Source organism: Populus trichocarpa, chromosome 10 (genome assembly GCF_000002775.5).
Source record: "Populus trichocarpa isolate Nisqually-1 chromosome 10, P.trichocarpa_v4.1, whole genome shotgun sequence".
Lineage (NCBI taxonomy): Eukaryota > Viridiplantae > Streptophyta > Magnoliopsida > Malpighiales > Salicaceae > Populus > Populus trichocarpa.
In genome coordinates, this window is record NC_037294.2 from 2299487 (window position 1) to 2326028 (window position 26542).

The 26542-nt window shown below is 31.0% G+C and overlaps 2 protein-coding genes across 5 annotated transcripts; both read left to right on the forward strand.

Annotated features, from left to right (window-relative positions):
• The first annotated feature begins 10845 nt into the window (after positions 1 to 10845).
• On the forward strand, positions 10846 to 12488 carry LOC7475911 (translationally-controlled tumor protein homolog). The gene is made up of 5 exons (XM_002314346.4): positions 10846 to 11059; positions 11416 to 11489; positions 11605 to 11733; positions 11851 to 12008; positions 12154 to 12488. Exons 1-5 carry the CDS (start codon positions 11032 to 11034, stop codon positions 12269 to 12271), a joined length of 507 nt encoding a protein of 168 aa, XP_002314382.1. The 5' UTR covers positions 10846 to 11031; the 3' UTR covers positions 12272 to 12488.
• A 6092-nt stretch (positions 12489 to 18580) lies between these two features.
• Positions 18581 to 26387, forward strand: LOC7496691 (kinesin-like protein KIN-13A). 4 transcript variants are annotated; one of them, XM_052456271.1, is made up of 13 exons: positions 18581 to 18863; positions 18971 to 19198; positions 19630 to 19851; positions 20501 to 20692; positions 21311 to 21412; positions 21568 to 21645; positions 21946 to 22027; positions 22391 to 22553; positions 23049 to 23378; positions 24606 to 24824; positions 24917 to 25514; positions 25609 to 25674; positions 26068 to 26387. In XM_052456271.1, exons 2-13 carry the CDS (start codon positions 19052 to 19054, stop codon positions 26248 to 26250), a joined length of 2382 nt encoding a protein of 793 aa, XP_052312231.1. In that variant the 5' UTR covers positions 18581 to 18863; positions 18971 to 19051; the 3' UTR covers positions 26251 to 26387. The 4 variants fall into 4 exon arrangements, with proteins under 4 accessions (XP_052312231.1, XP_002314383.1, XP_024465160.1 ...); XM_002314347.4 differs by having other exon boundaries at positions 18582 to 18863; positions 18971 to 19236; XM_024609392.2 differs by having other exon boundaries at positions 18586 to 18736; positions 18971 to 19236.
• Positions 26388 to 26542: the final 155 nt, after the last annotated feature.

Sequence of the window (26542 nt, forward strand, 5' to 3'; positions counted from 1 at the left end):
TAAGCAAAAAACAAATTTTAAATTTTGTCGAGTTTCTTTTTGAGCCGCAATCCCAAATGGAGGCTCACTGAATCATCTTAAGTTAATCCCTAATTTTTTTATAAAATAAAACAATGTTATTTTTGTTAAAAATAAATAAATAAATAATCAATAAATTATAAGTGAGTTTTTGACTAAATCACTCATGATTTTATTTTTTTTTATTTTGTTTTACACTCAACTGACCCTAGGTCAAGTTTGCGTTGAATCGTCTAGTTTTTTTTTACCTTATAAAATTTTTTAAATATTACACTTTACAACATCCAAACATATTTTAAAATCAATAAAATAACAATAATAACATCATATATATTAAAGTATATAAAATAATTATTACTACACACTCATTTTCTCTTTTCATGCTAGCATTTACTCTCTCTTACGGGAAAACCCAAACATAAATGCATGGTTTAAGACAATATCAAACTTCATTTTCTATGTCACTTTCTCTTCTTGTGTTTTGGTATCGACATTGATGCAATTACTAAGGATTTAGAGTGTTACTTATTTTTAAAGTTTAGGTAGTTTAGGTTGTAAAGTGTAATATTTAAAAGTGGAAAAAAAAATCATATCATAGGATGCGTAGAGTAATTTTTTCTTTTTATAATTATTGAGTATAATATTTGATTTAACCATGGTTATTAAACATGATTTGGTGGTTGACTTAGGAAAAGGATTGGATCATAGATCAAAACGATTGATCTAAAATAATATTATATTTAACCATAGTTATTAAACATGATTTGGTGGTTGACCGTGTGCAAGGCTTGAATCATGAGTTAAGAGAGTTGATTCGATATGACAAAAAATATACTTTTTAAAAAAATAGATCAAAATAATATTGTTGTTTTTTAATCGGGTTAACCTAGGTTTTGATCGAATCATCCAGGTCAATTCATTCCTCTATTTTTGTGAAAGTTATACCGTTTTAGGCTTCCGGTTAACTGAATCTTAGATTGACTTGCCAAGTCAATTCAAGTTCTATAAATAATGGATTTAGCTCTAAATTCCAATTTACTAATCTAGTATGTCTATTTATTTATTTCATAAGCTTGGTTGTGGGCATAAATTCTCCATCAAATTTGTGATCATAAGAGGAAAAAATGATAACCATTACTTTATGCAAGTCCATGGTTACATTGGAAATAACGTGGCGAGATCTTCATGTCAGTGTGGCAAGTGTGACGGTTGATGGCGCATAGCATCCCCTTTTTCTTTTTTTCCAATCCTTTTTTTTCTCTCTCCTCTCATCGGGATTCATGTTATTTTGCAAGAAAATAAATTTGTTCTTTTGTCTATGTTTTAAATTCGGTTCTTGTTGTTTTGATTTATATTTTTTTTTGCTCTGGATCCTTTTTTTTATAATTTTTTTTCAATTTATTTCTTCAACGCTGAGTTAGATAGGAGTTGGGCTTTGTAATGTTTTTGACGGGGTGATCACAATCTCATAACCTGAGTTATGAGTTTGAAATGGTACCTCGAGTTGAAATTTATCTTTTTTTAAGATATTTTTGTAGACATCGATTTTTTTTTCCGTTCACATCCTTCAACATTGGATTTGTTGAGAATTGAGCTTATAACTCTCTTCGATTTCCATTATAGGGGGTTATCCTGATCTCATGACCTGGGGTGCGGGTTAACTAGGGTAACTTGGGTTATTTTTTTACGATTGAATATATTTTTCAATTTTGTCATTTAACATTAATTTAATTTGAGAATTGAGCTTAATATATTTTCATGTTTTACCTTCTTTTAGGTTATCTTATTTGCATGATCCTGCTCAAAGGTCTAAAAGCCTTGCTCGAGTTCACTAGGTTTTTATAATCTATCTTGTTGATTGACTTGTTCTTTTTTTATTTCACCCTTCTATATTTGAATTGTTAGAAGCATTATATATTTTTTCAATTTGCTTTCTACAGGGATTATATCGACCTCACGACTTAAGTCAAGAGTTTAGCAAACTAACTCAGGTTAACTCATATCGCTTCTTTTGTCCTTTTTAATTTTTTAGTTTTATCGTTTAACATTGAATTGTATTGGAATTAAGCTTCATTTGATTTTCTGCATGCATTCTTTTTATGCAGGTTATCATAATCACTTTTTATTTTATAATTAACTATATTTACTATCATTGTTTTTTTTTTTCCTGAAGTCATCTTATTGGATCCGATCAAGTTTTTGACCTCATTTGTGGATTTTTTACCCTTTCCTTGCATCAAAATTTTTTTGGCCTAATCTATAGCTATCAGTATTGTTATAAAATGGCTTTTGATGGACTTGTCTAGGTCAAACTATCACCAAATACAGATTTGTCACAACGCACTAAAGGAACTAAAATTCATTATTATGCTTTATTGCTCATATAAACAATGAAGAACCTTAAATATATCTTTTAAATTATTTTGTAACAATCTTGTGCAATGATTGAGTTGGTAAGTGTGTGGGACATCCTCAAGGTCGTGTGTTCGAGAGCTAGATTGTGTAGAAAAATTCTTAATTATCATTTGTCTTTCCTTTTTTTAAAAAAAGAGGTGGAGTCATCCGCCCCTTTAATAAATAAAAAAAGGGTCAGAGCCCTTTGTTGTCATTTTCTTTTTTCTTGTCTTTTTTTTTTTTACACTCCAAGCAAAATTTACTAGATCCATCTACTTTTTAATTTTGATATAATTCTTAAATATTATTATAAATTTTTATTTGAATTTTAATAGTTTTTTCAGTTATTATATACATGATCTGAAAATAATAATACTAATAATAAATTATTTGGTTGAAATCAATATTTTATTATTGAAATTCTTAAATTGATTTTGAACATCATTATATTACATTTATGATTTTGTTTTTAATTTTCAACCACATATAATATGGACATGTTATTTAAAGATTGTTTGTTAACTTGCTTTAACAATTATAAAATATTTTTTAATAAAAAAAACTGAAACAATAATTACAATTAAAAACATTATGCTAACTAAAATAAATAAGAGATGCATCAGTAGGAAAATTTATTTTGATGAAGAAAAAATTTTAATCCGACTGTATTTTTTGGGTTTAATGACAATATCAAAGAATTTCATGAGATATTTGTTCTATGTTTAAAAAAACTTGGATCCCCTATAAAATAGTGCGAGCATGCAAACTAGTTACTTTATAAAAAATGATATTTGGATTATGCATATGCCTGTGATTTTATTGAGTATTTTATACCCATTCATGCTTAGAAAGATTTATATGAATGAATAATTTATGATATATTAAATGCATATTTAAACCACTAAGTGAAAAACCATCCAACTAAATATAACATTAACCTTGATTCATGTTTAGATATATGGTTCAAACCAACTAAAAATCTATATAAAGTTGACTTTCTAGTCTTTACCTAGACTCTACAAGTTATTATACTTACAACTAAATGGTGTGTGGAAATTATTGTTTCCCCACACCAAAATACACTGTGGATTACAACAGTAATCCACAGTGCATTACTCTCTTTTTTTTCACTTTTTTTTTCTTTTTTTTTTGCATTTTTCATTTTTTTTTCAACTTTCTTTTTCAACTTTCCCCCTTTTTTTGTTTTCTTTCAACTTTCCTCTGTTTTCTTTATTTTTGCATTTTTTTTATTTTTTTTTCAAAATTATTTTTTTATTTTATTTTTTAAATATTGAGTTGGTTAAAAATTTCATTTTGTAATTTTTTTCCTTTAAAATACTGTAGAGTGCTGCGGTATTTTCCCACATAGTTTTTTTATTTTATTTTTCTATTTTTCAAAATTATATTTGTTGATATTTTTTTTAATATTGAACTGATTGAAAATTTAGTTTTGTAATTTTTTTTCTTTAAAACATTATTGATTGCTACAATGTTTCTTCACATGGTTTTTTTTAATGATTTTCTCTGAAAATATCTTTTTTTATTTTATTTTTTAATATTGAGTTGGTTAAAAATTACAGTTACAATATGTGAGGAAAGCAATGTAACTTTCCTCGCAAATTACTGTGGATTGCTACAGTGTTTTTTTCCAGATGGTTTTTTTCTGTTTTGTTATGTTTTTCCCTAAAATTGTCTTTGTCAATTTTATTTTTTAAATATTAAGCTGGTTAAGAATTGCAATTACAAGTAAATACAAGTTTTTCCTCACAAAACATTATGGATTGATACAATTTTTCCTCACATGGTTTTTTTCCAGTTTCTTTTGTGTTTTCTTTTTTTGTAATATTTTTTTTCTAAAATTATCTTCGTCGATTTTTTTTTTAATATTGAGTTGGTTAGAATTTAACTTTGTAATAAAGTTTAATCATGTGAGGAAAACACTGTAGCTTTCCTCACAAAACATTGTGGATTGCTACAGTGTCTCTCCACATGGTTTTTTTTTCTTATAATTTTTTTCAAATTATCTTTGTCAATTTTATTTTTTTTAATATTGAATTATTTGAGAATTAAAATTACAAGTCATTGCAAATAAGGCTAAATCATGTGGGGAAGCACTGTATCTTTCATCACAAAACACTGTGAATTGCTACAGTGTTTCCAACATGATTTTTTTTCCCTTTTTTTGGTGTTTTTTTTCTTATTGTTTTTTCTAAAATTGTCTCTGTCGATTTTTTTTTAATATTGAGCTGATTAAGAATTTAGATTTGTAATTTTTTTCTTTAAAATACTATGAATTGTTGCAGTGTTTCCCCATATGATTTTTTAATGATTTTTTCCAAATTTATCTTTATCGATTTTTTTTAATATTGAGTTGGTTAAGAATTATAATTACAATAAAGTTAAATCATATGAGGAAAGCGTTGTAATTTTTCTCACAAAACACTGTGGATTGCTACAATATTTCTCTAAATGGTTTTTTATTTTATTTTATTGGGGAAAGCACTGTAGTTTTCCTCACAAAAAATTGTCAATTGCTACAACGTTTTTTCTCATGGGTTTTTTTCCTTTCAAAATTATCTTTGTTGGTTTTTTTAAAAATATTAAGTTGGTAGAGAATTTTACTTTGTAATTTTTTTTGCTTTTTATTAACATAAAAGCTAAATCATGTGGCGAAAACACTATATCTTTCCTCACAAAACACTGTAGATTGCTACAAATCATTTTGTTCAGTCTCTAAGTTTTTGATCACCAACATAATTTTTTTTCCCGTCATGAAATATTTGCTCCATCATACCTTTAGTTTCTCTTACTTATCTAGCACTGGTTCATAATTATAACACTATCAAGTGCATTTATTTTATAAGCCTGTGACAACGCGCATGCATGTCATCTCGTTAATATAACTAAAAGACGTGAGGTTGATTTAACTATTCATATGAATAGCAAACAAATTAATATATGTTTTAAAATATTTTATATGAACGTTGTTCAATAGCTTGCTTGGCCAACACGTGGTGCTGGCATGGTGAATGTTGCCAGCTCAAGAGTTGTCATTTGTAATATTTTTTGTTTCGTGGTCGTCTATTACATAACTTTTATTTTAATAAAAAAAGGGTGTTCAAATCGCAAAAAAGGAAAAACTAAAGGCCCATACGTGATGGTGGAGGTTTGTACTAGGCACATCCGCATATATATATATTTTTTTTTGTTGGTTATTTGAGTTTATTTTTTTTTAATTTTATTATTTAATATTGAATTGATTGTAAATTGATATTTTTATTTTTATTATATAATAAGATAAAAAAATTAATTTAATCTAAAAGGTTTAATAACCCGAGCATGAATTTAGAGGGTTAACTAGGGTATGTTTTTTCTTCCTTTGATTTTTTCTTTTTTGGACTTACCCGGTCAATAATATTATGTTAAGACAACTTTCACATGATTTAATTAAAAACTCGGGCTAAGTAAAGAGTCGTGCCATGATTTTTTTTTTGCTTTTTTTAATCTTTTGCTCTCTCTCTCTCTCTTCAATTCCATCATTTTAACCGAATTTTATAATTCAATATTGATTTAATTATTAATTAATATTTGTATTTTTTTATCACATAATAAATAAAAAAACTCAACCCAGTGGATTCTATAACTCAAGTCGCGAGTTTAACAGGGTATGTCAAAACCTGTCATGTTTCTTTGTTTTTTCTTCTTTGGACCCACCTGGTAAACAAGGTCATATCAGAACAATTTTTACTCGATTTAATTTAAAACTCAGCAAAATAAAGAATTCGGTTATGATTTTTAAAGTTCGAAACGTTGTATTAAGTTTAATAACAATGTTAAAAAAAATTTAATAATCTAAAGATTATTTTTTTACATTTCAAAAAAAATATTATCCGAGCCGTAACGATTTCATGGCCGATTATCACCCAAATGAGTTTCATAGCCATTAGCCAATTATTCATATATGACTTGGAAGTGTTATTAAATAGCTGTTTGGAGTGAGTTTTTGTATCTTCAAAACATAAATTACATGGAAACATATTATATTTATTCTTATTATCTTTGTATCTTTTATCCTAAAATCGTAATGAAATGCTATCTAAAAACAAATGACATAATACAAAACTTGTTTCATATCTATTTATAAAATCAAACAAAAAAAATGCCTTTAAACCTTTTAATAGCCAATTATTAAATTTTGATTTGACATTTCAAGGGAATTTAAGGATCCATGCTATAAAAAAACCTAAAACTTTGTTTATTTCATTGGAAATAGCTAGGTACGAGGGTTTGGCTTACATGTGATGGGCCAAGTTTGCTGGGCACCCGACCTCACGTGCTTAGCTTGTTTTGGGTTTTTATTGTGTTTTTATGAATTTTAGTCTAATTTATTCTAGTTTTTTTTAAAATTAATTTATTTAAAATATACTACATATATTATTTTATTAAATCCTTGAACTAATTAACAATACATTTTAGATATAATTTTATAAAATAGTATTTTATTTTTATTTTATTTTTTTAATAAGATTATATCACTCTTCTAAAAACATCAATAAACATTCTTTTTGTACAACCGGACATGGTTGTTTTTTATTTTAGATTTTACTAGGTTGCTTTCATGTGAGCATTTATTCTTTTTATCATATAATTAGATAAAAAATAATTAAAAAAACAAATTTATCAGGCCTAATTAGTTCAATGATCTAGGTCACGGATTAATCGAGATTAGGTTAGGTCGATCCAATATGTCGTCACCTTAACATTTAAAGAAAAAAATTAATCTTTAATATTTTTAAATTAAAATATATTTGTTGATGATGTAAAGAAAAACAATTACTCCTCGCGAGACATTTAACTATTTTGATAATTTTATGTTTCAATTAACTAGTCTGGTAACTATTTGTATCATAATGGTAATAAATAGATTTATCGAGGTTTTTATAATGTTTTCGAGATATTTTTCAAGTAAAAGTGATATAGAAAATGGGTTTTTTAGACCCAAAAACTTGGACTCTTGATTTTTCTTGTCTTCAGAGGTGACTAGAGAAGAGCCAATCAAACAACAAGTTGTTTATTGCATCTGCCGTAATAGGCGCGTGCGTGCGTGTCTATCAAACTATGCGTTGCTCACTCCTAAAAAAAATAGTCAGGTGCGTGGGCCGACTTTACTTGTGATGGACCAAGCTTGCTGGGTACCCAACCCCACGTGCTTGGCCTGTTTTGGGTTTTCATTTTTTTCCGGTGAATTATAGTCTAATTTCTTATAGTTTCTTTTAAATTAATTAATGATATATTTAAGATATTGTTTTATAAAAAACCATTTAATTTTTATTTTATAAAACATCAATAAACATTCTTTTTGTGCAACCAAACATGGTTGTTTTTTATTTTAGATTTTACTAGGTTGCTTTCATGCGAGCATCTATTCTTTTTATCATATAATTAGATAAAAAAATAATTAAAAAAAACAAAGTTATCAAGCCTAATTAGGTCAATGATCTAGGTCGCGAATTAATCGAGATTAGCCTAAGTCGATTCAATATGTTGTCACCTCAACATTTGAAGAAAAAAAATTATTCTTGAATTTTTTTAAGTCATACTATGTTTTTTTTACCGGTTATCCAAGTTATTTTTGAATTATCAAATCAACTAGTCATATCAAAACTAATATGTACTAATATGTGTTTATTTACTTGCTCCGCGACTTAACATTTAATTAGTGTTAATATACTTGATCTATTTTATTTAATATATACATCAAGTTTTGAGTTTATATTTTTTTTTTACTAAAAACACATTAGTAATATATGCATATTATTTGTTAAGTAAAAAAAATTGCTCCTCGCGAGCCAGTTAACTCGTTTGATAATTTTATGTTTCAATTTACTAGTTTGATAACTATTTGTATCATAATGCTAATATGATGACGAATTTAATGCATCAGGTAGTTAGTTTATTTAAATAAACGACTTTAAAAAAAATGTATATTTTCATATATACATTCATATCAAATCACAAAAAACCATGATTGATAAGTAGCTTTTTAGGTAGCGGTACAATCTGTGTTTTATATATATATTTTATTTTTGTTTAAAATTATTTTTTTAGTTTATTTTAATATGTTAATGTAAAAAAATTTAAAAAAAATATTATTTTAATATATTTTAAATAAAAAAATATTTTTAAAAATAATTATTATCATAATTTTAAATATATATTTTATTAAAAGTGAGGGAAGAGTTCGTGCCACAAAATCACAAACTTTGGCCTTATGGAATTTACCTTGGGATTTTTGTTTTGAGATCAAGGAATTGTTTTTAAATTATGCTACTTATTTTATTCAATTTACAGTGCATTTTCACGAGTTTTATAACTCAAGGGCACTGAATCTAAATACAAAGAAGTATACTTAATCCATGTAAATAATGCAATGGTAGCACATTTATACACACTTATACTCCTGTTAAAATTATATTTGATTATTATTTCAAGATAAAATAATAAAATAATAAAAATAAAATGCACATATCTTCATATACTTTATATTTTAAAAATATAAAATAAAAATAACATGTTTTTATGTACTTTGTGTTTTAAAAGTATAAAAATATACGGTATATTTTGTCATGTACTCCGTGTTAAAGTGATGTTTGATTATTGTTTTGAAACAAACAAAATAAAAATAATTTTTTATATCTTCTTAGAAATACCAAGTAGACACAATGTAATGAATTAGAGTAAAACAAAGACAATAACTCATGTACATATCATATAACTCACCTTCCATTCAAGAGGGGGGAAAACAACAACGTTGCTGTTGAGACAAGAATAACATTAAAATGTTAGAAAGATACTTAAAATATTGATTGTCAAATATATATGATAGCAGGAACATGAAAATGGAATTCAGTGACTAAGAACAACATTAAAAAGGTGTTCGAGAATGTGATAACGATTGTTTTTAAAAATATTTTTTGTTTGAAAATACATCAAAATAATATATTTTTTTATTTTTTAAAAATTATTTTTAATATCAATATATCAAAACGATCTAAAAATACAAAAAAAATTAATATAATATAATTTTTTATAAAATAATTTTAAAACAACAAAACAAAAGGCCTCTAAAACACTACTATATGAAAGTATGGTTGCCTATAAGGGTGAACAAAAAAACTGAAAAATCAATTAAACCAAGAAAACTGGAAAAAAAAATAACCGAAAAAACCGAACCGTGAAAAAAAAACCGATTAAAATTTTGAAAAAACCGACCGGTTCAGTTTTATAAGCCTGAAATAAAAAAAAAAACAAACCGAACCCAAACCGAAAAAAACCCGGAAAAAACAGAGCCAGACCGAAAAAAACCCGAGTCAAACCGGAATAAACCGAGCCAAACCGGTTTGAACATGTTTTTCTTCTAAAAAAATCAAACCGTAATCAGTCGATTTGAACCAATTTTTAATTTTTTTTTAAATTCAATTTAATTATTTTTTTTTAATACAAACCGAATCGAAGCGAAAATAATCAAATCCTAGAGGCCTAAAAGAGCTTGGGTAAAAAGAACCTCTTTGGATTGTGGTACTCGGTTAGCCATCATAAATTTAGATGGGCTGAATATCTAAAAGACAAAAAGCATAGAAATTAAAAATGAGAATGAATAGCATGTTGCTTATAACTTTGGCATAGAAATAACATAGCATTGGGCCAAGTGATTTTACATGCAAGCATCATTATTGGGAAAATTGTTTTGTATTTTTCTCAACAATGAACACATTTAATATTTTTAAATGTTTTTTTAATAATTTATATAAAAAACATAATTTTAATATATATTTTTTATTAAAAAGCACCATTTATCAATCAAAACATGTATCAGTAGAAGAAGGATTAGATCAAACCCAATCAAAATCAATATTTATTTACATGAAAGCATGAAAAATACAAATAAAATATGTACATCATACTTAAAATGTTTTTTTTTTTTTTTTTAAAAAAAAGAATACAATTAAAAAATATAAAAAACTATTCGAACAAAATTAATCGAAATATGTTCGAGGAGAGGAAGGATTGAATCAAACCCAGTCAAAATCAATATTTTTGTTCATCTATTGATTTATATCAAAGCATGAGAAACACAAATAGAATTTAAAAAAAAAACTGACAAAAGGATATAATTGAAAAACATAAAAAACTATTCGAACCTAATCCATAAATTTTACATATCTAGGAGGTTCCCTCAAAATTCTAAACAAAATCCATATCCCTTTCGGTTTCGGATTGTTCGAGTGCCGTGTCCTAGCAAATATTAAAAATTCTTGCGAATTTGTCCCTTGCCCCCCCCAAAAGAGCAAATTCCCCACTTGCCCCAAACTAAAAATAAAAGGTTAATCTTAATCCCACGGCCACAAGGACTCATTGGACAGTATTTAATTTCCAACGTACTTTCTTGTAAATTTACAATCCCATCTGATTACTCCTGGTTCCAGCGAAACCCTCGTCTATAAATACATACTGTCCCTAACCTGGCAAAGTCTCTCTCGCTCTCTCCTGCTCTCGCAATCGCTGCTTCTTTGTCTGTCTTTGGGTCGATCCGAAAGAGAGGAGCTCTTCTGCGCAATCATGTTGGTCTATCAAGATCTTCTCTCTGGTAATTTTTTCTTTTCTGCTCGTTATTTTCTTAGACATGTGAAAAGTATAATTGTGTTGGATTTTGGATCTAATAGTAGTGTTAGGGGTTTTTAGCTAGTTCTCTGCGATCTATAAAGAAGAAACTGAGATGGGTTTTTTTTATCTGGTCTGATTAAATTTCTAGTGTTTGTTTCTTGATGATTAAAAATTTTGTATTTATTTGATTTGATTTTAAATTTTAAGCAAAACTCATCTGTTTTTGGTAGCTATAGACGGTGTCAGTAGTGTTTAGCACGTGGTATCTTGAATTATTTGGATTGATTTGACCAATATGCTGACGATAGGGTTGGTGTGGTTTTTTGTGATTTTTATTAGGTGATGAGCTTCTCTCGGATTCGTTCCCATACAAGGAGATTGAGAATGGGATACTGTGGGAAGTTGAAGGAAAGGTTAGTTTTATTAAGAATTTCTGATTTTGTGATTTGGACTGTTTATGTTTGAACTGGGGATGCTAGATTGTTGCTGGTGGTGTTTGTTGATTTTTATTATATGATTTTTGTGTAGTGGGTTGTTCAAGGAGCCGTTGATGTAGACATTGGTGCAAATCCTTCAGCTGAAGGAGGTGATGAGGATGAGGGTGTTGATGACCAAGCTGCCAAGGTTGTTGACATCGTTGACACATTTAGGCTCCAGGTGAGTTTGTGTGCTATTTGTTAAATGGCTCAAGCCTTCTTTTGTTTTTTGGTTTTTTCTCTGTGTTGAGATATTATTGGGGCAAAAGCTGATGAAAAGTTTGGTTGATGCTTTCAGGAGCAACCTCCATTTGACAAGAAGCAGTTTCTTACACAGATTAAGAAATTTATCAAGAATCTGTCGGAGAAACTTGATGAGGACCAGAAGGAACATTTTAGAAAGAACATTGAGGGAGCAACCAAGTTCTTGCTTTCAAAAATCAAGGACTTGCAATTGTAAGTTCCTTTTGATAGATTGATGCTCTCATCCATTGTTTGCTTCAATGTGGACTCTATTGGGTTTCCGTTCCACTCAATTTGTTTTTGTGAACTCATGTTGCATGGCTTTCATGATATTTATGAGGTTGCGCTTGTCTTGCAGCTTTGTGGGGGAGAGCATGCATGATGATGGTTGCTTGGTCTTTGCTTATTACAAAGAAGGTGCTACCGATCCAACATTCTTGTACTTTGCCCCTTCTTTGAAGGAGGTCAAGTGCTGAAGAGTGCCAATAGCTGGCCTTGATGTGCAAGTGCTAGCTTTATTAGTTTTAGTTTTATCCTTGAATGCTTTGCTATCTTTTGTTCTGGTGGACTTGAGGATTTGCGCGTCCTATTTTGGTTTAATTGTTGTCTGCAAACCATTACAGGTTCGTTAATGGCTCTTTATGCTTTGCTTGACCAAATAATCCAATTTGTGGTCCAGGTGTGCTCTTATAATTTCCGGTGCATGTGGCTGTTTCATTAATTTACAATGTTATTTGCAAACCCCTTGTTTACAATTAATGGCACCTGTGCTGTTGACCTTCTAGTCTTCTACCGGAATTCTCACTTGTGTAGAAAGATTGGTGCTTGAATACTTTAACGATGTCGTGGGAGCACGACGGCCCCTATGGGAGGGAGGGGAACTGTTTGCCAGGTAAAATGACAGTAGCGGGGAATCTTTGTTTTAGGATGCAAGACACCTTGATGAAGGATTTTTTGTACAGCTAATTTGTCTCAAGGTTGCTGCGAGTAGAGTACAGCTGAGGAGGCGATTCGATAGGTTCGCAATGCTTTATTGCAGAAGTGCACTTTCACTCTAATAGTACTGAGTCGTATCTTCGAGTTAGGTTACGCTTTAAATAATTTTAAAAAGACGAATCCTTCATGAGTCTGCTGCATTAAAATAATATATATATATATATATTAAAAAGGTGAATTTATCCTTCACTCCCAAAAATTTAGCAATAAAATATTAAAAATTCTTATCAAACACTTGTATATTATCTCTAATTTTTTTGTTTTAAAAGAATGAATTTATTTTTGTGTTTTAAAAATATTTAAAAAAAAATTTAAATTTTTTTAAATTTTTTTTGTTTTAAATTAATATTTTTTTAATATTTTTTAATATTTTGATGTAGAAATAATTTTTAAAAAATAAAAAATATTATTTTAATATATTTTTTTAAAAGAAATACTTTAAAAAACATTTACAATTACATTACTAAACATGTTCAAATGTAAAACAACACAGCAAATAAGTTCAAAGCATCATAGAGATAAGGAGATTGGAATTGCAAGAGAAGAGGGTGCAAACCTGGAGATGAAGAAGACAAACGAGAACAAGACGAACACGAAGAGAGTGAAATGGCCGAGGCTATCCCTTATCTTTAAACATATCTAGTTTGTTCCCTATAACCTTATCTAAGTTAGAATTCAAGTAGTTTATAACCTTATCTAAGTTAGAATTCAAGTAGTTTTAAAGTTCTTGTTTTTAAAAAAAATTAAATTTTTTAATTATTTTTCTTTATTTCAAATTAAATTTTTATTGATGTTTTTATATTATTTTTATATGTTAATATTAAAAATAAATTTTAAAAAATAATTCCTATTAAAATATTAGACATGCTCTTAATGGGTTATCTATATAGTATATATAGACTCCCTTGTACGGCTATAGATACCAAACATTCACTAACCTAGAAATTTATATTTTAGTTTGAAAATACAACAATGATTGTGGTGGTTTAAAATATTTTTTGTTTATAAATATATTAAAATAATATTTTTTATTTTAAAAAAATTATTTTTAATATAATCATATTAAAATTATTTTAAATAAAAAGATTTCAAATTTTGAAGTAACAGGCTATAAATACTAACCAAGGAGCATTACTGTTTTGGTAGCTTCACAATCAACACAGAAAACAGAGTGCATTACGAGCACACAGTAGTGATCACTGACACTGCCCAGAAGTGCCCTGAAACATAGCTTCTAGGGTTTCAGAGGATTCAATTTGCAATGAAATTAGGATAAACTTTGAACTCAGTAGCTCCATGATTATGACCGCCCACCTGGTACCAACACTGCATCGCCCTTCACGTTCCTAGCATCACCCTCTACTGCTTCTATTATCACATCATTTACCTACAAATTAATATTCATAAACAAATTATAAGAGCTGCCACCTCCTCCCCTCTTTCATTAATAAAATCAAGCAGTTAAATTGTTTGCCCTTGGTTGAGAAAATTTGATGCCTCTAGTTTGAAGCTATTCAGTCTTTTTCAATGATCCGTTATTCGTTAAAGAATCGTTCAGAGGTAGATATGTAATTTCAACTTTTTTGGAATAATAAAATGACTTATTTACTTTAGGTAAAAAAAAATTAGAAATTGTTGATCCAAAAATTTATATCTTTTTATTTTTTAGTAAACAATTAAAGATGTTTTTGCCCTTTAAATAAGAAAAAAAAAAGGCATATGTAAAAGGGTCTTTACATCTTTTCATAGAGGCTTTTTTTTATTGTTGTTAATTCTAGATTGATTTATGGAGGATATTTTTTTTATGTTGATAATTAATTTAAAATTTTAAAAAGTTGTTGACGAGTGCTGCTTACGCACCAACACATGGGATTAATTTAAAATTTTAAAAAGTTGTTGACGAGTGCTGCTTACGCACCAACACGTGGGAGGCCCTCATGCTTTTTTGATGACGTGTGTGGCAACTTTCGTTTGCCAAATATGTCATTTCACCAAGTCATTAGAAGCGTCACTCTGTCCTTTTTTTATGGTGTGGCGTGTGTCAGCAATAGATGATAGACAATTTATTCCAGGTGACCCTTTTTTTTTTTTCTCTCCCCTACCCCTAAAATTACACTTCAATCCTCTTTATTTTTTGGTATTTCAATTGAGTCCAATGATAATTTATCATATATTATTTTTTTAATTCGGTCATTATTCTTTTAATTTTTTAATTTTATCCCTGATCCTTTTATTAAAATCTTATTGGTTTTCAGATTCATCCTTCAATTAAAACTTATGGTGTATGTTCTTCTCAATTTAGTCCTCATTCTTTTGATTTTTTTACTTTGTTAAAGTTTTTTTTCTTTTCAATTTAACCCTCCAATCAAAAATTTTTTGTTACTCTCTATTTTTATTTTTCACCCTCATTCTTTTAATTATATATATATATTTTTATTTTAGATCCTTTTGTGTAATGATTTTTTCCCACAGTCTCATCCTTCAACATTTGATTTGTTAGAGATTGAACTTCATGGTTTTTTATTTATTTATAGTGCTTTCAGTCTAATGACTGGGTTATGGATTTGAATAGTTAACAGAGTCGACATCTTTTTTTTGGTCATTTTCTTTTCCGGTTTCATTGTTCGATTTTTTTTTTAAAATTGGCTTTATGGTTTTTCTCAATTTCATTTATATCGGGTCATCATGATCTCGTGACTTGAATCACGAGTTTTGTAGGATAATTCACCCCTTATTACCTATACATGTTCATCATGCTAACTTGGGTTGAATTTGGTTGTTTCTTTGTCGCCTTATTTTATCCAATTTCGTACTCCTAAGGTTTTTTCCCAAGTTATTAAGATATATATCACGATTTATTTTATCATCTAATTAAAATAAAATCAACTTATTAAACCCGGTCGAGCCTATTACTCAAGTCATTTGTTTTTTAATTATTTCTTTTAAACATACCTGTGGCACCTAGACTATCATTGCCTTTTTTTTAATGGGAGCACTAACTAAGATATATATGATAATTCAGTAAAGAAATCATTTAACTTCAATTTTAATTTTCATACTTTCAAGAAGGTGTGTTGAGAGTGTGGTTGCAGTTATTTTTCACTTGAAAAAACATCAAAATAATTTTTTATTTTATTTTTAATACCAGCGCATCAAAACGATCTAAAAATATCAAAAAATCAAATCTTTACCAAAAACAATTTGAAATCCAGTGATTAAGTCTTTATTGTTACTTGTTGGATCCCAACCTCCAACTGATCACATGCTTTAAGTTAAAGCAAGGTGCTGCATTGAAAAGGGTTTTTTTTTTTCCTGGTTACACGACGAGATCCACCAGCATCATTCTTCTTCGTATGCCCCGCTTGACCAGACAGCACGCCCTCAAAAAACCTTATTTCAAGCTAATTACAACCATGTTGTCCATTGCAGACACAATCCCAGGTCAAGCCTAGGGGAGGAGGAAGCTTATAGATGCATGCTTGCTGCCTTGATGAATTTTCATATCACATTAAAGTTTATATAGAGTATAGACTATAGAGTACTCACTGCCTCATCTTTTATTTTAGACATTGTTGTCACCATCATTGGAAAATTGCAATGAACTTTTGATAGTTTTTTTTTTGTTTTTTTATTGATATCAATATATTAAAATTATTAAAAAATATTAAAAAAATATAAATTTAATATTTTTTCATGTTAAATGCTCTTTTAAAAAGTATTTAACAACAATTTCAAACACGATAGGAGTATAGAAGGACCGTGTTGCGCACCTAGCCTAAAAAAAGGATCCATACTCGCTTGGGTCTGCAATACTAAGCCTGCGCGCTTGGCTCTATCGGTGTTTTTTTAAATGATTTGATGACTTGTCATTCATTTATTTTTTTAAAATTAAATGCACAGAGCTTCATCTTTATATTGGGTTGTCTCCAATTCAGATTTTCAACCACATTTAATTTAATGACCAACAAGTTAGGTTTAGGGTTTTTTTAATTCAAAAAACTTATTTTAACTTGAAAATATTTATATAAATTCTATAAATAAACATATTTTAATCCAAAAACACCATAAAACTAGTTCAAAAATAAAAATATAAATCAATTAAAAAATAAACTTCCTGAATTTAAATCTACTCCTTTTTGCATTCATGAAGCTCTAACCTATAAAGCGAACTCATTAATATTATTTATTCTGATACAAATAATAAACTTCCAAATGCAATCCTGCCACGACGATTCTCGTGCGTGCATATTTTTCAGAGCCATCGGAGAAGCCAGACCCACACCTGAATCACGATTGAACAGGAGACATGCCTATCGTATGTAATTTGCTCCTCCCAGATCACCAGTTACAAAAAAATCTCTCTAATCCAATGCATGATTTTTTTGTTTTGTTTTGTTTTTTTATTTCATCCCAGTATTCATCTTAAAAACATGATATTCCATTAATATTTATTTCTTCTTCTTCTTCTTCTTTTATTCTATTTTATTTTTATAAAAATTTAGTAGAAATGTCTGCAGAGTGTTCCGCAAGTATCATCTCCCATTTATTAGGAAAGGTTATAGATTCAGACTCCAAAAAATTAACACACAAAAATTCTAAAATTAAGATAAAAAAAAGAGCGAAAGAAAAGGGTTAATCAGATTAAGTTAATGTTTAACATTGTAGTTATGATTTAAAAAAATAAAATTTTAAAAAACTATAATTCATTGCCTTTTCTTAATATAAAATCTCAAAAAATAGAATAACGGGCAAAATTGTAATGTGATATTGATTAATCAAACAATTTTTAATTTATACTTGCAGTAAAATACAGTCCGCACTATAAAATCATGCTTAGCTTAACAATAATTTCTTAAAGTTTTTTTTCTTTTAGTTTTTTCTAAGTTTAGCATTTTTGTTTATAATATGCTGCATGCTTTTTTTTTTAGACACCGTTTATGAATGAGATGCAATCCGTATTCTATAAATTTTTTTTTTTTTTTGATCGCAATTAAATATAATAACATGGAAATGAATCTGTTTTTAATATGGAAAGAAAATACTTTTTAAATTTTTTATTAAACAACAAGAGAAATACAGTATATATATACAATACCACTCAAACTAATACAAAAAAATAATTATATAAAAAAACAAAAACCTAATAATCGGGAAATTAATTCTAAATCCCTATAAAGAAAACCAGGGCATTCTTGTATTCCTGTAATCTCTTCTATCATACATGTAATAATAATAATAATAATAATAATAATAATAATAATAAACTCATTATTTTGATTTGAAAGGTAGGGGAGGTTGTTGACATGCTAGATCTTATTTTAATAATTGGCTTTGAAATTAATTATTTGACTTGGCGTAGAAAAAACATATATGTCTTTACCTTTTACCCGAACAAACAAACATGTCCGATATCCACGCACCTCCAATATTTTTAAATTCAATTTCTAGCATATGGTGTTGGTATTTTGATTCCTCCTCTAGTGCCGTCCTAACAAAGGCGAATTTTAATATTTTACATTATTATTTAAAGTAATTTATTATATATATTTTAGTTGAAAATATATTAAAATAATTTTTTTATTTTTTATTTTTACATCAACACATTAAAATCATAAAAAATATCTAAAGAATATAAATGAGTGGAAATTGTGAAAATAAAAGGAGGGGCAGATTAGTCTTTAAAAAGAAATAGCCGTTAAATAAAAAATTTGAAAACCATAATACTCCAACAAGAAAATAAAATTATCAAGTACTAATGTCCCACGTCAGCATCACATCATCACAAGCGTTCCCTCCCTCCCTCCCTCTCTAGTCTAATGCTAATAACATTTCTTCTTCTCCTCTCAAATAACAGCAAAATAAATTCACATTAGAGCAAAAAAAAACTAAAAATTAGGGTTTTGCTTTCAGTTTCAGATCTGAATCACAAATTTCTATTTCACATGGTAGATCTCTCTCGTCTCGATTAAGAACTTCGTCTTCTAAGTTCGTAAACAAATTGAATTTCATCGGAATAATTCGGAATCGAATTACGTTTCATGTTCTGTTTTGGATTCGGATTCTATCCTCCTTGTTAGTTCTGCTTCTCTAAAAAATTAATTTATTTAGTAATTTTTGTTTTAATTTGTTTCTGCATTGCTAATTTTGTTTTGTTTTTTGTTTTTAATTTGTGTGTGAAGCGGTGGTGATAAATAGATCTTGAAAATTGGCTCCACAGAGGCGATCACAGCGCCAAATGGGCGGCAAGATGCAGCAAACGAATGCTTCTGCTGCTTCCACCGCACTCTATGATCATGCCGCCGCCGGTGGTTCCTTGGGCCCCTCTGCTGATGCTGGTGATGCGGTCACGGCTAGATGGCTTCAGTCTGCCGGCTTGCAGCATCTGGCCTCTCCCTTGGCTTCTACTGGTATCGATCATCGCCTCCTTCCTCATATTTTAATGCAGGTATAAAAAGGAAACTTGATTCACTTTTAATTCGCGTTCCTTGTAAGTTGATGGCGGTTATTTGTATTGCCATTTGTACTGATTATGATATCTGAGGGAAAGGAATATACATAATTTGTTGTGTTTTGGTGCCAAGAAGTCACATTTGGAGTGCGGACTTGTAGTATTTTCGAGCTAATTTTTTTTCTTCATATACTGGATCAAGTTCTTGATACACAGTTGTTGTTCAATCTTCTTTATGTCGAGTTTTCTACCTGTGAAATTCATGCTTGTTGTCCTTGGTTTTCGAGTATTAGAATAAGTAATCAAATCTGGTTTGTTTCATGTGCTTGGATGGATTTGTGGTTCTGCTTGGATCTGAGTTGGATGGTTTATTTTATGTATTTGTTAAAGGGTTATGGAGCACAATCTGCTGAAGAGAAACAGAGGCTTTTCAAGCTTATGAGAAACCTCAATTTTAATGGAGAGGCTGTTTCTGAGCCTTACATCCCATCTGCCCAAACTTCAACTGGTGTGTCTGCCTCAGATGGCTTTTATTCTCCTGACTTTAGGGGGGATTTTGGAGCTGGCCTTTTGGATCTTCATGCTATGGATGATACAGAACTTCTATCTGAGGTACCACATCTAACTTGGTGGGAAGAATTTACGTATACAGCTTTCATGGGTCCCAACCTTAAAATGAGCAACCAGTAAAAGTAATGTATTCATCCTACAGTTCCTTGCACCAAATTGTTTACTTACACTAGATGATAGGTGGTATTGTTATTTGCTTCTCCCTCTTCCACGTGTCAGTGATGTGAAACTCTGTTCACATTCAAGTATGAAGAACATGAGGAAAAATAGCTGTCTATTTGATGATGCTCTTTAAGATAGTGATATTGCCTTTCGATTTTGAACCATTCAACTCCCACAGTCCCTCTTCTGTCCAATAGTGGGCCTATCTCTTTTTTTCCCCTTTTCTCTCAAGGGGAAGCTGGTAGTAACTGAATCAATTTAACTGGAAGTAGGTAGTAGTTGTTGACTCTGGAATTGGATTCAGGAGTTTAGAATCAGTCATTGAGGCTATGGAATTCTGACAAGGCCTTGTTTCTCCCTGATGGATTTTTCCTTAGCCATTTTTGCTGCGCTGTTTATCACTTCATACATGCTAATATATTCGTTGGAATGTTTAGTATTGTCTTTTCTCTCTCTCGCGTTGTTTTCTTGATATTGGGAGGATACTGCCCCTTATTCCTTTTTATTACTGTTTTTGTAACGTTTTCAGCATGCCATCTCAGAACCATTTGATCCATCACCATTGATGCCTGGTGTTTCAAAAGGATTTGAAAATGACTTCAATTTGACTAGTAGCAGACAGCAAAGAGAGCAAACTGATGCAGATTTGTCAGTTCCATTCCCCACTAATGAAAAGGAGAACAGCACAAAGGAAAATAACGTGGCAAAGATTAAAGTTGTGGTAAGTTGATTTGTAGGATTGTAAGCCCGCGTGTTGTTGTATGTGTTCATTTGGATGCCTGCATGCAGAAATGTGGTTGAGTTGTGAGCACGTGATTTTGATGTGAAAACTTATCATTTTTGTTGGGTGAAGAATTGCATCATCGCTGATGATGTAGACATAATTTGCTAGTTTTGGTGAAGTTACTACTACATCTTCCAAGCTCAACTCACAGATTCTTCTAGTATTTTGTTCTAACTTAGAAAACGTGTCTTGCTATTTGTAGTATTTAGGAGAAGCTATCTTAGATGCCTTGTTTGTTACTCAACTCAACTAAGTGAATCCCAAACCTGTGGGTTTTTAAGTAGAAATGTTGGTGCCATGTGCAATAGTGCTTTTATTTTCTCTTCTTAGATAGTATTTGCAGAATCACATTATACTACCTTACTTGACAGACCAGGCAAACATTCTTTAATTTTTTTTTGGTTTCTCACATTCTGAATCCTTTCTCTTCAGCCTTGGTGAATACCAGCATATGGATGATATCCTGTTTGTCTTTGTTCTGTTTGCCATTTGCTTTATTCACAAGCACACAAGGAAAAGTTTCCTGCAAAGCTTTTAATAATATTTGTGCCATAGGTACGTAAAAGACCACTAAACAAGAAAGAGCTTGCTAGGAAGGAGGACGACATTGTAACGGTGTACGACAATGCTTTAGCTGTCCACGAACCCAGGCTAAAGGTTTGTTTCCTTGATGTTGAAAAAAAGTCTTATAGTATTTCGTAAGATTTTTCATATGCAGGTTGGAATTTTTTACTGAAGTTGTCCTGGTATTCTGTTCTCTTCCTCTTCATTTTTTATTTTCAGAGGTCTGATATTTCTTTCTGATATGTTAGGTGGACTTGACTGCATATGTTGAGAAGCACGAGTTCTGTTTTGATGCTGTTCTGGATGAGCGTGTCACCAATGATGAGGTAATGTTTTGCATGTCAGGGATAAAAGTTGAAATGTAACAACCACTATGAAATCATGCTTGGTTTTAGTCACAAGAAAGTGTAAATCCTTTAATAATTTTTGCTATTATTTTAGTTACGAGAATGTGTGAATCATGGGAGTTTTTAAATGAGCTATTTATTTTATACCTGTATTCAGCTCTTATGACATTTTTTGCTCTAATCCATATCATCTTTCTGCATGTTATTATTGAAGTAGTGTCCCTTTGTAGTTGCTAATTGGTTAGCTCACAGAAATGATTGCTTCCCTTGCTGAAACAGGTATATCGGGTTACTGTGGAACCAATTATTCCCACCATTTTTCAGCGAACAAAAGCCACATGTTTTGCATATGGTCAGACAGGTAGAAATTCTGTCTTATTGTTCTTGCAACAGATGCTTGCTATATATTTTTTTCTCATCATGTCCATTTTATTTGTCATGGCAAAATTTTCACATATAAAATGTCCCAGTTTAATTTTTTGGATCTATGTTTCCATGTTTCCTGGAAGAAAAAAAAAACTAGATTTTCCCTGCTGCACTTGCTCTTGTTTTCATCTCCTGCATATTTATTTTGGTTTCCTTTGAGGTGGAATGTGCATGGTGGGACGATCCATTTCTTATTTTTACTTTGAAGTTTTCTTTTCACAGATGCTGCCTCTTCTGAAGCTAAGTTTAGCTCAAACTGTTGTGGATAACTGAAATCCTGATACTGCTTTTATTTCAGGTAGTGGTAAGACATTCACAATGCAGCCGCTGCCTCTTAGAGCTGCTGAAGATCTTGTTAGATTGTTGCATCAGCCAGTTTATCGTAATCAGAGATTCAAATTGTGGCTTAGCTTCTTTGAAATATATGGTGGAAAACTCTTTGATCTTCTCAGTGAAAGAAAGTTAGTATTTCCCTGTTTCTTGTTGGTTTATTTCATTTGTCTTCTCACAAGTCGTGTCTTCAGAACTTCGAATCAATTAGATTCAATTTGTAATGGGGTAAAGATGACTATGATTCTGCTGATATTATTCCTCACATGCACCATGTGTTCCTTGGGTGCTTGCTATTGCGACTTGAAGTCACCCTTTTATGAGTTCATCTGATGTGGTTGTGGCATAAGAAGTAATAAAAAGGACATTTTTTTACAATCATTCTATAAGATTCATTTTCTGTGTAGTTTCACTTTTCACTTTTTAATCTTGGCTAGCTCAGCAACTTAATTTAATTGAAGTAACCATAGAAGATGCATTGTCCCTTGTCAAACATGCATTATCTTTGCTGTATGTTTTCTTCAGAATCATTTTTATGTGTTTATTCATGTATCTAAAAGTCTTAAGCTGTGAATGGTTAATGCGTTCAACCACACATGCTGAATGGCATTATTCTTCTCAATTAGGAAACTTTGTATGAGAGAAGATGGCCGGCAACAAGTTTGCATTGTTGGATTGCAAGAATTTGAAGTTTCTGATGTACAAATTGTTAAGGAATTTATTGAGAAGGGGAATGCTGCCAGAAGTACAGGATCTACTGGTGCCAATGAGGAATCTTCAAGGTCACATGCTATTTTACAACTTGTTGTTAAGAAGCACAGTGAAGTAAAAGACTCCAGGAGGAACAATGATGTGAATGACTATAGAAGTGGAAAAGTGGTTGGGAAAATTTCATTTATTGATCTTGCTGGTAGTGAACGAGGTGCAGACACCACCGACAATGACCGGCAAACAAGGTATCCTTATCTGCACTACACTCTTCTATTTCTTCTTTTGTTCTAACTGCAAGTTTGTCACTATAGTTTTTGACAATTACTTACTTGAGTTTTTAAGAATCTGTTTATTGGATTCCATGCTGATCAAATATGATCCAGTGATTATTTTATAAACAACACCAAGGCCTCTTTTTGCTGCACCACTAGTGTGCCAATAGGGTGGGTTTCCTCTGAATTCTTCTCTGTCCAGCTTGGTCTGTCTAAAGATTTTGGGAACAGAAAAATACGAGTTTCTGTGGAAGAGATGCTAAACACTCATTTATTAAGACTTGTTTGGTAAAGTTAATGTGGGGAAGAACCTTCAGGATTTAAAAGTAAATTCATAAGAAATCAATAAAAATTTCTAAATTTTCTAGAATGAATATTAATAAAGACCTTCCCATTCTTTCTGCACCTCTGTCAGTGTTTAACTATTAAATGGATTTGGCTTTTGTGATGAAAACTGGTAGCTCTAGCTATTGCAATCAAGTTGCCTCTTTGGCATTGCGTGGTAAATTGGGCTCATCAATCAGCTGAGTATCGTTTACAAATGTTTAGAACTCATTGAGCTTGAGGTGGAGAAGCAACTTTTCTTCTAATTAAGGTGCTGGATTTTAGATTGTATTATCTAGTTGTTTTAGGAGAGCCAGGTCTTGTTATTTTTTTGGCATCTTGATCCATTTTAATGTTGATGTGAGCATTCTGTTTGCTGTGGGGTTATTTAAAGATTTCATAAGAGATCCACCTTAGGACTTCCAAATCTTTTGCATATTTTTTTTTTCAGTTCCTGGTACCAAAACTAGCAATATAAGTTCTGTACCAAAACTATCATGATCTATTTTAATGTTGATGGGTGAGCATTCTGTTTGTTGTGGGGTTATTTAAAGATTTCATAAGAGATCCACCTTAAGACTTCCAAATCTTGTGCATGCTTTTTATTTTTTCCATTCCTGGCACCAAAACTAGCAATGTCAGTTCTGTACCTATGGATTCATTCTCCAGATGCTACCTTAAACTTCCTAAACTAGATTGGCATTGTCATCTCGCCTGATGTCCATCCTTGTGGTGACTGATGATGGATATCTTTTACTCATTACAAAAAGTTATCTTGCCTGATTTGGCAGTTAAACAATCACTAGGTCTTTGAATTAGTTGTTGCAAGGCAAGCTTGGTTTTGCACTTCTTGATGCACCTTTTGGTTCTTTGCAGGATTGAAGGTGCAGAAATCAACAAGAGCCTTTTGGCTCTTAAGGAGTGCATTCGTGCTTTGGACAATGACCAGATCCATATACCATTCCGTGGGAGCAAACTCACAGAAGTACTCCGTGATTCCTTTGTGGGCAACTCTAGGACAGTTATGGTCTCTTGCATTTCCCCAAATGCTGGCTCATGTGAACATACACTCAATACATTGAGATATGCGGATAGGTAAGTGCGATCCTATTGCCTCAACTGAATATAGTTGCAGTGGTCTCTTGTCTTCACCTTTGATGATAAAGCATGCTTATTTAAATGAACAGGGTTAAAAGTCTTTCTAAAAGCGGAAATGCAAGAAAGGATCAGGCTGTAAGTTCATTACCGCCAACTAACAAGGATGCTTCCTCTACATCATCACTGCCGGTCTCTGTTGATGTTGATGATGTTTATGAGCAACAAGAGGTCAGGGTGCCAGATATGGGTAGAAGGGTTGTAGAGAAAGAAACTCCATCTTACAATCCTACTGTTGATTATGATAAACAGCCCTCAAGTTTTCCATCAGGTTTTTCCTTAAATGAACGAGAAGAAAATGGGTTGAGTTCTGGCATAGCAGACAGGGAGAGGTTTGAAAGTAATAGTTCCTATGGTGGTTTGGCAAGTCAAAAAGTCAATTCATCATACACCCAGCACTCAGCTGATACAGAAGAGAAAGTGCCGAAGGTGTCTCCACCTCGCAGAAAAATATCCAGGGAGGAAAAGTCAGAAAAATTTGGAAACTGGTTGAAAAAAGATGGCAGTGGATCCGATCTCCCCACCGCAATCCCAAAGCTGCAGAATACAGGAAACTATAGTGCAAGTAACACTGGATCACGACAGTACAAACCGGACCCTCCTGTTGGGAATATAAATGCAATACTTGAGGTTGGTAGCATATTTGGTATTTATACTAATTTTGTGGTGTCTTTTTGAAAGTTTGTTATGCCCTTAGTTGACCATTTTATTGGTATTTTTTTAGGAAGAAGAGGCCCTAATCGCTGCTCATAGAAAAGAAATTGAGGATACAATGGAGATTGTTCGTGAAGTAAGTGAATCCCCATCCTCTTCCTTTGCTTAAATTCTGAAACATGTTTTAAGCTGCTTTGTGATAACTCGGGGTGTTTCTTTCTTCTTGTTTCTCTTCTTTTCTTTTTTGAGCTGGGGGTGGTGGTTCAATTTGGCATTTAAAATGCATGAAGTGTTTGGGAACGGGACGTGGTTTTCTAAAAATTTGAATTGTTTTTAATATTTTCAGATCGTTTTGATGTGTTGGTGTTAAAATAAATTTTTAAAAGATAAAAAAAATATTATTTTAATATATTTATAAGCCAAAAACACTTCGAACAACCATCAATACCCATGCACACCCCTGTAATCCTTAAATTTTAATTGCATGGTTACCATTCGTGTGCTAATGTTGTGTGGCTTTGGGTACCAGGAAATGAAACTGTTGGCAGAAGTTGACCAACCAGGCAGTCTCATTGACAACTATGTAACCCAGTTGAACTTCGTGCTCTCACGCAAGGCAGCTGGCCTGGTTAGCCTCCAAGCACGCCTTGCTCGGTTCCAGCATCGACTAAGAGAACAAGAGATACTTAATCGGAAGAGAGTCCCTCGTTAATGCAGCACTTTCTTTACCTGCCAAACTTAAGGCTGTCTTGTAATTCCAAATCTCATGTATTTCACTACTACAATATGATTTTGTCCTTGTTGATTCGATATAATCAGCTCCCAGCAATGGAAATTTAATTTCAATTACCCTTGTATAAACTCAAATTTAATTCTTGCAGTCAGCTAGCCGGGAAAGGTGTTCGGTTTTTGTCATGATCTGATGCGACTTGACCGCCATCGACTGCCAGGCTTCCAACTGTAGTGGTGGGGCGGGATTCACGTTAAAGGTAACTCGAACATGA

What these genes read in the sequence shown, in the direction of transcription:
- LOC7475911 (XM_002314346.4), top strand. Translation starts at nt 11,032, where the DNA reads ATGTTGGTCTATCAAGATCTTCTCTCTG. An exon ending in TGTGGGAAGTTGAAGGAAAG is followed by an intron (nt 11,490 to 11,604) that starts GTTAGTTTTATT and finishes ATTTTTGTGTAG; the next exon opens with TGGGTTGTTCAAGGAGCCGT. An exon ending in TTGACACATTTAGGCTCCAG is followed by an intron (nt 11,734 to 11,850) that starts GTGAGTTTGTGT and finishes TGATGCTTTCAG; the next exon opens with GAGCAACCTCCATTTGACAA.
- LOC7496691 (XM_002314347.4), top strand. Translation starts at nt 19,027, where the DNA reads ATGGGCGGCAAGATGCAGCAAACGAATGCTTCTGCTGCTTCCACCGCA. An exon ending in TGGCAAAGATTAAAGTTGTG is followed by an intron (nt 20,693 to 21,310) that starts GTAAGTTGATTT and finishes TTTGTGCCATAG; the next exon opens with GTACGTAAAAGACCACTAAA. An exon ending in GATCTTCTCAGTGAAAGAAA is followed by an intron (nt 22,554 to 23,048) that starts GTTAGTATTTCC and finishes CTTCTCAATTAG; the next exon opens with GAAACTTTGTATGAGAGAAG.